Source organism: Perca fluviatilis, chromosome 22, assembly GCF_010015445.1.
Source record: "Perca fluviatilis chromosome 22, GENO_Pfluv_1.0, whole genome shotgun sequence".
Classification (NCBI taxonomy): domain Eukaryota; kingdom Metazoa; phylum Chordata; class Actinopteri; order Perciformes; family Percidae; genus Perca; species Perca fluviatilis.
In genome coordinates this window covers 31,173,428-31,183,777 of record NC_053133.1, presented here as the reverse complement: position 1 = coordinate 31,183,777, position 10,350 = coordinate 31,173,428, and the positions used below count along the sequence as shown (strand labels likewise).

At 48.0% G+C, this 10,350-nt stretch overlaps 1 protein-coding gene across 3 annotated transcripts; it reads right to left on the bottom strand.

The window, feature by feature from the left end:
• Positions 1-5,029: 5,029 nt before the first annotated feature.
• Positions 5,030-7,320, bottom strand: LOC120552647 (tripartite motif-containing protein 5-like). 3 transcript variants are annotated; one of them, XR_005638056.1, is made up of 2 exons: positions 6,685-7,320; positions 5,030-5,419 (listed from the first exon to the last, which is right to left on the bottom strand). XR_005638056.1 is itself a non-coding variant. In XM_039790838.1 (2 exons), exon 2 carries the CDS (start codon positions 5,405-5,407, stop codon positions 5,054-5,056), a length of 354 nt encoding a protein of 117 aa, XP_039646772.1. In that variant the 5' UTR covers positions 5,408-5,424; positions 6,685-7,320; the 3' UTR covers positions 5,030-5,053. The 3 variants fall into 3 exon arrangements, 2 of the variants coding, with proteins under 2 accessions (XP_039646772.1, XP_039646771.1); XM_039790838.1 differs by having other exon boundaries at positions 5,030-5,424; XM_039790837.1 differs by lacking the exon at positions 6,685-7,320 and adding an exon at positions 5,546-5,873 and having other exon boundaries at positions 5,030-5,424.
• Between the last annotated feature and the right edge of the window lie 3,030 nt (positions 7,321-10,350).

Below are 10,350 nucleotides of genomic sequence, written 5' to 3'. Positions count from 1 at the left end.
CAGGCTCTTGGTAGGAGGTGTCTGATGGGACAGACCCAGACTCTTGGTAGGAGGTGTCTGAAGGGACAGACCCAGACTCTTGGTAGGAGGTGTCTGACTGGACAGACCCAGGCTCTTGGTAGGTGGTGTCTGATGGGACAGACCCAGACTCTTGGTAGGAGGTGTCTGACTGGACAGACCCAGACTCTTGGTAGGAGGTTTCTGATGGGACAGACCCAGGCTCTTGGTAGGAGGTGTCTGATGGGACAGACCCAGACTCTTGGTAGGAGGTGTCTGAAGGGACAGACCCAGGCTCTTGGTAGGAGGTGTCTGATGGGACAGACCCAGGCTCTTGGTAGGAGGTGTCTGACTGGACAGACCCAGGCTCTTGGTAGGAGGTGTCTGAAGGGACAGACCCAGGCTCTTGGTAGGTGGTGTCTGACTGGACAGACCTAGACTCTTGGTAGGAGGTGTCTGACTGGACAGACCCAGACTCTTGGTAGGAGGTGTCTGATGGGACAGACCCAGACTCTTGGTAGGAGGTGTCTGACTGGACAAACCCAGGTCTCTTGGTAGGAGGTGTCTGAAGGGACAGACCCAGGCTCTTGGTAGGAGGTTTCTGATGGGACAGACCCAGACTCTTGGTAGGAGGTGTCTGAAGGGACAGACCCAGACTCTTGGTAGGAGGTGTCTGATGGGACAGACCCAGACTCTTGGTAGGAGGTGTCTGATGGAACAGACCCAGGCTCTTGGTAGGAGGTGTCTGAAGGGACAGACCCAGGCTCTTGGTAGGAGGTGTCTGAGGGACAGACCCAGGTCTCTTGGTAGGAGGTTTCTGATGGGACAGACCCAGGCTCTTGGTAGGAGGTGTCTGACGGGACAGACCCAGGCTCTTGGTAGGAGGTGTCTGACGGGACAGACCCAGGCTCTTGGTAGGAGGTGTCTGACGGGACAGACCCAGGTCTCTTGGTAGGAGGTTTCTGATGGGACAGACCCAGGTCTCTTGGTAGGAGGTGTCTGACGGGACAGACCCAGGCTCTTGGTAGGAGGTGTCTGACGGGACAGACCCAGGCTCTTGGTAGGAGGTGTCTGACGGGACAGACCCAGGCTCTTGGTAGGAGGTGTCTGACTGGACAGACCCAGACTCTTGGTAGGAGGTGTCTGACTGTCCCGGTTGGGGTGTGATGAAAAGTGGCGATAATAGTCACAATAAAGATAATGGAACAGTGACTAGAAAAAGAAGTTGTAGTAGTTCATGGTGTAACCCTCCGAAAACCACGGACATGCTCCCAAGCCAAAAGCTTCATCCACGTTCGCCACAACACTATCAAGAATCAGCTCAACAAGCCCAAAAATGGACCATCGCTACAGCCTACAAGAGAAAACTCCACCCACAACAACCAACAGCACGCACACAAGGACCCACACCAGCCACCCGGATCACCTGTCGACCGTAGTCCCAACAAACTAAACCACAGCACACACTAACCGAACACAAAGCCCAGAGGAGCCCCCATTTTGTCATAACCTGGCTCAAGGGCCATGACAAAAGAGGGAGCGAGGCATCATAAATTGTCAAAAGTGATTTATTTAACAAAAGAATAAACTAAACATATATTTTAAAATAAATAAATCTAAAACAAAAAGGTGGCAGGCGGGGTGATCAGGCCAGGGTTGATGTCTGGAGTGCAGTGAAGAAGAAACTGTAGTCTGACCAAGTGGAGCTTTATCCCCACTAGCTCACAGCTCCCAGGTGCACCAAATCTGCAATCAACTCAAACAAAGATGGGTAAAACCAGAGAGGTATCACTCCCACAGAGAGGCCCCGCCAGATCACACATGGGCCGTCACACAGGGCACTGCAGGGCGTTACAGGATGCAGCAGGACGCAGCAGGACGTAGCAGGACGCAGCAGGACGCAGCAGGACGCAGCAGGACGCAGCAGGACGTAGCAGGATGCAGCAGGACGCAGCAGGACGCAGCAGGACATAGCAGGATGCAGCAGGATGCAGCAGGACGTAGCAGGACGTAGCAGGATGCAGCAGGACGCAGCAGGACGCAGCAGGATGTAGCAGGACGCAGCAGGATGCAGCAGGACGTAGCAGGACATAGCAGGATGCAGCAGGACATAGCAGGACGCAGCAGGACGTAGCAGGATGCAGCAGGACGCAGCAGGACGCAGCAGGACGTAGCAGGATGCAGCAGGACGCAGCAGGACGCAGCAGGACGTAGCAGGACGTAGCAGGACGAGCAGGATGCAGCAGGACGTAGCAGGACGTAGCAGGACGTAGCAGGACGCGCAGGACGCAGCAGGACCGTAGCAGGATGCAGCAGGACGCAGCAGGCAGCAGGACGTAGCTGGGGAGGCGTAGCAGGACGCAGCAGGACGCAGCAGGGCAGGGCGTAGCAGGACGCTTAGCAGGACGCGCAGCAGGACGCAGCAGGACGTAGCAGGACGCAGCAGGACGCAGCAGGACGTAGCAGGATGTAGCAGGACGCAGCAGGACGCAGCAGGACGTAGCAGGACGTAGCAGGACGCAGCAGGACGCAGCAGGACGTAGCAGGACGTAGCAGGACGCAGCAGGATGCAGCAGGACGTAGCAGGACGTAGCAGGACGCAGCAGGACGCAGCAGGACGTAGCAGGACGCAGCAGGACGCAGCAGGACGTAGCAGGATGTAGCAGGACGTAGCAGGACACTGCAGAGTGTAGCAGGGAGTGCAGCAGGACCACGGCGACAGCTACAACCATGATTTAGGTGCCACCCTAATCCAAGGAAACATGCTGGGGGAAAAGAAAACATAAGGACCAAGGACTCCGGAGAATCAGCTCGCCAGAGCTAGGTTAGTAACAAGACTTTCATCAACAGACAACAAGACACGTTTACTGTCATCAATAGCGCTGCACGTTCCTCTGACCTGAGTGCACGTTCCTCTGACCTGAGTGCACGTTCCTCTGACCTGAGTGCACGTTCCTCTCACCTGAGTGCACGTTCCTCTGACCTGAGTGCACGTTCCTCTCACCTGAGTGCACGTTCCTCTCACCTGAGTGCACGTTCCTCTGACCTGAATGCACGTTCCTCTGACCTGAGTGCACGTTCCTCTGACCTGAGTGCACGTTCCCTCTGACCTGAGTGCACGTTCCTCTGACCTGAGTGCACGTTCCTCTGACCTGAATGCACGTTCCTCTGACCTGAGTGCACGTTCCTCTGACCTGAATGCACGTTCCTCTGACCTGAATGCACGTTCCTCTGACCTGAGTGCACGTTCCTCTGACCTGAGTGCACGTTCCTCTGACCTGAGTGCACGTTCCTCTGACCTGAGTGCACGTTCCTCTGACCTGAGTGCACGTTCCTCGACCGAGTGCGTTCCCTCTGACCTGAGTGCACGTTCCTCTGACCTGAGTGCACGTTCCCTCTGACCTGAGTGCACGTTCCTCTGACCTGAGTGCACGTTCCTCTGACCTGAGTGCACGTTCCTCTGACCTGAGTGCACGTTCCCTCTGACCTGAGTGCACGTTCCTCTGACCTGAGTGCACGTTCCCTCTGACCTGAGTGCACGTTCCTCTGACCTGAGTGCACGTTCCCTCTGACCTGAGTGCACGTTCCTCTGACCTGAGTGCACGTTCCCTCTGACCTGAGTGCACGTTCCTCTCACCTGAGTCCCGCGTTCCTCTGACCCTGAGTGCATTTCCCCTCACCAGGTGCCGTTCCTCTGACCTGAGTGCCGTTCCCTCTGACCTGAGTGCACGTTCCTCTGACCTGAGTGCAGTTCCTCTGACCTGAGTGCGTTCCTCTGACCTGAGTGCACGTTCCTCTGACCTGAGTGCACGTTCCTCTGACCTGAGTGCACGTTCCCCCGCCTGAGTGCACGTTCCCCTGACCTGAGTGCACGCTTCCTCTGACCCAGAGTGCAGTTCCTCCTGACCTGAGTGCACGTTCCTCTGACCTGAGTGCAGTTCCTCTGACCTGAGTGCCGTTCCTCTGACCTGAGTGCAGTTCCCTCTGACCTGAGTGCACGTTCCTCTGACCTGAGTGCAGCGTCCCTCTGACCTGAGTGCACGTTCTTCTCTGACCTGAGTGCACGTTCCTCTGACCTGAGTGCACGTTCTCCTGACCTGGAGTGCACGCTCTCTGACCTGGGTGCACGCCTCTTCTGACCTGGAGCGCCCTGACCTGAGTGCAGCCTCTGACCTGAGTGCATCCTACCTGATGCACGCCTCTGACCTGAGTGCACGCTCCTCTGACCTGAGTGCACGCTCCTCTGACTCCGAGTGCACGTTCCTCTCACCTGAGTGCACGCCTCTCTGGACCTGAGTGCATCGTCCTCTGACCTGAGTGCACGCTTCCTCTGGCTCCCTGAGTGCACCTGCCTCCTACTTAAAGTCCCTTCTGTGTTTCCTTCTGACCCCGCGTTTATTAAACAACACCATTTTACATTTAATGGGCTTTAACTGTCCAACAACAACCCTATGGGTAACCTGTGCAGCCGGTTGCACAAGCGTATAACTAAACATTAAATCATCTGACTTTGAACTTTTACATCCATTCAAGTTGAGTTCTCGGTTTCCTGCTCAACTTTTGGGTACGGGACCCAACGGTACCATTTTTAAGTTTCATGCAGTAAAAAGACGTTTTTTCTCAGCGAGGATTCCAATGATTTTTTTATGCCTTTTTGTGACGATTTTTGGGACTTTTGTGTTGTTTTCTGTGGTATATTAGCTATTAGCACTCAGTGCTCGACTATGTTGCTACTTGGTGTTCTGTGAGAGACTACTGTTCCTGTTGATTGGATTATCTTTTGGGCATTTTAGGCCTTTAATTCTACAGGACAGATGAAGACATGGAAGGGGAGAGAGGGGGAATGACATGCAGCAAAGGTCGAGGTGTAAACCTCTATATATGTGCGCCTGCGCTACCAACTGTGCTAACCCAGTCACTATGTGTGTATGTCTTTAAATACATTAGTAGCCTAACCCACAAACCATATATATATATATATATATATATATATATATATATATATATATATATATATAAATAAAAAGGCTGTGTTTTTTTTAAGTTTGTTACTTTTTCAGTAGTTCTCGGCGCCTGGTGTTAAGTGTTTTGTCCTTCGGGGGCCACCGTACCTTTCTGCTGCAGCTGAGACTCTTTTGGGGCCTTCACACTGCAGATGTGCTTTAGCCGGGGGTTCAGTTTCCTTCAGGTGCTCCACTAGTTCTGCTAACACGATGTTTGTCTGCAGGACGGGCCTCGGTGTGAAGGTCTCTCTGCACACGGGACAGCTGGACTGGCTGGCTGCCTCTGTGTCCCAGTGGGCTCTAACACAGCTGCTGCAGAAGCTGTGGCCGCAGGGCAGAGTCAGCGGCTCCGTCAGAAGCTCCAGACAGACCGGACACGACAACTTCTCCCCGTCCAGCAGAGACATCACGTCTGTCAGCTGATCTGTTAAATACCACAGAGGAAGAAGAATGTGATTCCACAGTCCACACCAACACACAGGTGTTACCTTCAGGAGCCTCCGCAGGACCATAAATCAGACTCACCTGTCTGCTCACACCTGTACCTGTCTGCTCACACATGTACCTGTCTGCTCACACATGTACCTGTCTGCTCACACATGTACCTGTCTGCTCACACATGTACCTGTCTGCTCACACATGTACCTGTCTGCTCACACATGTACCTGTCTGCTCACACATGTACCTGTCTGCTCACACATGTACCTGTCTGCTCACACATGTACCTGTCTGCTCACACCTGTACCTGGCTGTACCATGCGTGCGTGCATGCGTGCATGCGTGTCTGTGTGTGTGTGAGAGGGAGACAAAGGCTCTTTTTGCTGTTTTTGTTGCTATGTTACAGGAGCTCTAGGAGTCCCACCAGCAGCAGGATCAGAAACAGCTTTTTTCACAACACCATAACGCTGCTCAGCACCAAGACCCAACACTAGCCCCTGCCCCTAACTCTGCCCCTAACTCTCCCCCCCTGCCCCCTCTTCTTTTGCACATGGACTATGGTCTGTCTGACTACCTCTGATCACTATCCACTTTATTAATGCACCTCAACAATGCACTATATATGATTAAACTGCATTCTGTCTCTACTATTATGTTGACTATGGACTGTCTGATTTCTCAGAAAGCTATGCACTTTAATAAAGGACTAACATTATACTGTCCTTGTAATGAGTTGCTTCTTCAAAACTCAACAGTTAGCTAACTTAGTGTAAAGTTCTTCAAAAAACACAAGGCATAACTTTTCTTGGGGTTCGATGAAGAAACGTTAAGAGCAAAAGACAAACAGAAATGAGATGAAACTAATACAGATACCCAAATATAGTGCGAACCGACAACTCATAGCAACAGAAAATGCTGAGTGACAACTAATAACAACTTAATTGTCTTATCCTGCTATGTTTGTAATTAAGTGTTTGTCTTTCGATATACTTTTTAGCCTAAATCACTGATTTGTACGTGTGCTTTATTTTTATTTTATCACCCTGGGGCTAATGCGCTATGTACAGCACTTTGGTCAGCGCGAGCTGTTTTTAAATGTGCTTTAGAAATAAACTCTACTTACTTACTTACTAATAGCTATAATAACTATCAATTTAGTGATTTGACATTAGAAAACTCCAATAAACCAAAGATATGCCAAGTACAATTACTTTTAACATTTTTTAGTAACATATACAGAACTTACGGACAAATAGTATCCAAGGAAACAATGTAAGAAGAAGAAATGCAGCAGGAGAAGGCAGCACTGGCGCTCTGCTCTGCAGCACGCTCAAATGACTTCTGATGGAAATTTCCAGCTGAAAGTGAAACTTAAACTAAACGTACTGCTGCTGGTTAGCCAAAAGGGGGTGCTGCTGTACACACAATTATGTTAAAAACCAAACTCTTTCTTAATTTACTTTAGAGAGGTGAGAACAAACACGGTCAGACTGCATTCTGTCTCTACTGTTAGATGGACTATGGACCGATTTCTCAGAACACTATGCACTTTAATAATGGACTAACATGGTCATACCGCATTCTGTGTTATATGTCATTGTTAAGCACTGCTATAAAGAAAAAGCACTTCTAATGATTGCACTACTGGTTAGATGTTAAACTGCATTTTGTTGTATTGGTTGTACTTGTGCAGTAATCTAATCTAATCCAGCTGAATGGGGGGAGTCAGGCTGTAAATGGAGCCTCTCTCTCTCCTGTTGCTTTGTCCCTCTGACTGCGTAACACACAGAGAGAGTTATTACGGGACAAACAACATGATGCAACACGGAGATGATGTCATTGGTATGAAAACTGTTAAAAATAAAAGAACTGATGAATGAACACTGACCTGCTGCTGGAGCTCTGCTTTCTCTCTCTCTCTCTCTCTCTCTCTCTCTCTCTCGCTCTCTGTCTCTCTCTTTTTTCTCTCTTTCTTTATTTCGTTCTTTCTTTATTTCTTTCTTTCTTTATTTCTCTCTTTCTGTTCATCTGCAAAACGTGACGACCAGATTCAGGGAAACACGTTTAGACAGGAAGTGAAGTAGGAGAGAGAGTGAGTGAGAGAGAGAGAGAGAGAGAGAGAGAGAGAGAGAGAGAGAGAGAGAGAGAGAGAGAGAAAATGTGTTAGCAGCTGTTAGCCAGCAGAGGGCAGCAGCCACTTTGGGAGATTTTTGTTTAATTTGGATGTTTCTCCTATCCTGACCAGCCAGCCCCACATCAAGAATCAGAATCAGAATCAGAAAAGCTTTATTGCCAAGTATGTTTACACACACAAGGGATGTGTCGTGGTATCGTAGGTGCAGGTCACATTAAAGCATTAAAGCAACATGCACAAACACACCGAGTCGCCATATGCAGCGCCATCTCAACTCTCTCCTAACTCTCGCAGGAACAGATACAGCATGACATGAGGAGAGGAGAGGGAAACAAAAAAGCAGCTCTCAGACTATCCTCATAAAGATAAGAACAGTGTGGGAACAGGAAAAAACACCTCAGCACATAAGCACACAACAGTACATTTGCACTGCTGCACATAACATAACATAACACACATAACATAACATAACACAATACAACATAACATAAATGTACAGTTGCACATTTCAACAGCAGACAACACGAGTCTGACCCAGATCCAGATGTTGGGTCTGGGTCTGACCCACATCCAGATGTTGGGTCTGGGAACTCCCCATTGGTCAGGGCTCAATCCGAGGGGCGGGACAAACGGTTGTCTTTCTAATCCCCTCTGCACCAATAGGATAGCGCTCCAACCAACAAGAACAGCACTAGCTGGTAGATTAAACTTTAAACTCTGAACACATCTTCCTTTTTTTAAGAATGACTTCAGAGCCGTTCTTTGTTATTTTCTCAAAGAGAAGCTGAACTGTTCACCAGCAGCAGCAGCAGCCATAATCAGCATCAATCAATCAACATGTATTTATACAGCACATTACAGTAACCAGCAGGTATCCAACGTGCTTCACATCAGAAACCAAAGCTAAATCACACATCATATAACATCTCACACAATAAAGAGAATGACACACAGACACAATAAAATCAGAAAAGGTGACATAGAAATAGGAGAGGGACATTGTCACACCACGACTATGTATTGAAAGTCTTTCTAAACAGATAAGTTTTAAGTTTAGACCTAAAAATCTACTGCCATCTATGCGTCGTTTCTGCCCACCCCCCTTCTGACCAAGAACAGATCCAAATTCTCTTTCGTACCACAAGCCATAAAAGCCTTAAATCAGTCAAAATAAGCTAGTCGTCCAGCTGGCCTGGTCAGACCCAATGGTGTATAGAGTATTGTAGTGTGTGATGTATATTCTTCATGTTATGTCTGTCGGTGTCTGATGTAAGGACTATCTGTTTGTGTCATATGTCTTATGTAAGGAATATTTGTTTGTGTCATATGTCTGATGTAAGGACTATCTGTTTGTGTCATATGTCTGATGTAAGGACTATTTGTTTGTGTCATATGTCTTATGTAAGGAATATTTGTTTGTATCATATGTCTGATGTAAGGACTATTTGTTTGTATCATATGTCTGATGTAAGGAATATTTGTTTGTGTCATATGTCTGATGTAAGGACTATTTGTTTGTGTCATATGTCTGATGTAAGGACTATTTGTTTGTGTCATATGTCTGATGTAAGGACTATTTGTTTGTGTCATATGTCTTATGTAAGGAATATTTGTTTGTGTCATATGTCTGATGTAAGGACTATTTGTTTGTGTCATATGTCTGATGTAAGGAATATTTGTTTGTGTCATATGTCTGATGTAAGGACTATTTGTTTGTATCATATGTCTGATGTAAGGACTATTTGTTTGTGTCATATGTCTGATGTAAGGACTATTTGTTTGGATCATATGTCTGATGTAAGGACTATTTGTTTGTGTCATATTTCTGATGTAAGGACTATTTGTTTGTGTCATATGTCTGATGTAAGGAATATTTGTTTGTGTCATATGTCTGATGTAAGGACTATTTGTTTGTGTCATATGTCTGATGTAAGGACTATTTGTTTGTGTCATATGTCTGATGTAAGGACTATTTGTTTGTGTCATATGTCTGATGTAAGGACTATTTGTTTGGATCATATGTCTGATGTAAGGACTATTTGTTTGTGTCATATTTCTGATGTAAGGACTATTTGTATGGATCAGATGTCTGATGTAAGGACTATTTGTTTGTCATATGTCTGATGTAAGGACTATTTGTATGGATCAGATGTCTGATGTAAGGACTATTTGTATGGATCAGATGTCTGATGTAAGGACTATTTGTTTGTCATATGTCTGATGTAAGGACTATTTGTATGGATCAGATGTCTGATGTCTTGTCGTAAAGGGCCTTGCAATTGTGCCGCAAACCCAACTGCCCCCCGGGGACAATAAAGTTATCTACTACTACACACACACAGACACACACGCACACTCTCACACACACAGACACACACGCACACTCTCACACACACAGACACACACACACAGATACACACACACACAGACCCACACACACACACACAGACACACGCACACTCTCACACACACACACACACACACACACACACAGTCTAACAAACACAGACACACACAGACACACACACACAGATACACACACACAGACACACATGCACACTCTCACACACACACACACACAGTCTAACAAACACAGACACACACAGACACACACACACAGATACACACACACACAGACCCCCACACACACACACAGACACATGCACACTCTCACACACACACACACAGACACACACACACACACTCTTAAGGGGCGGCTGTGGCTAAGTGGTAGAGAGGTCACCTGCCAATCTGAAGGTTGGTGGTTCGATCCCTGGC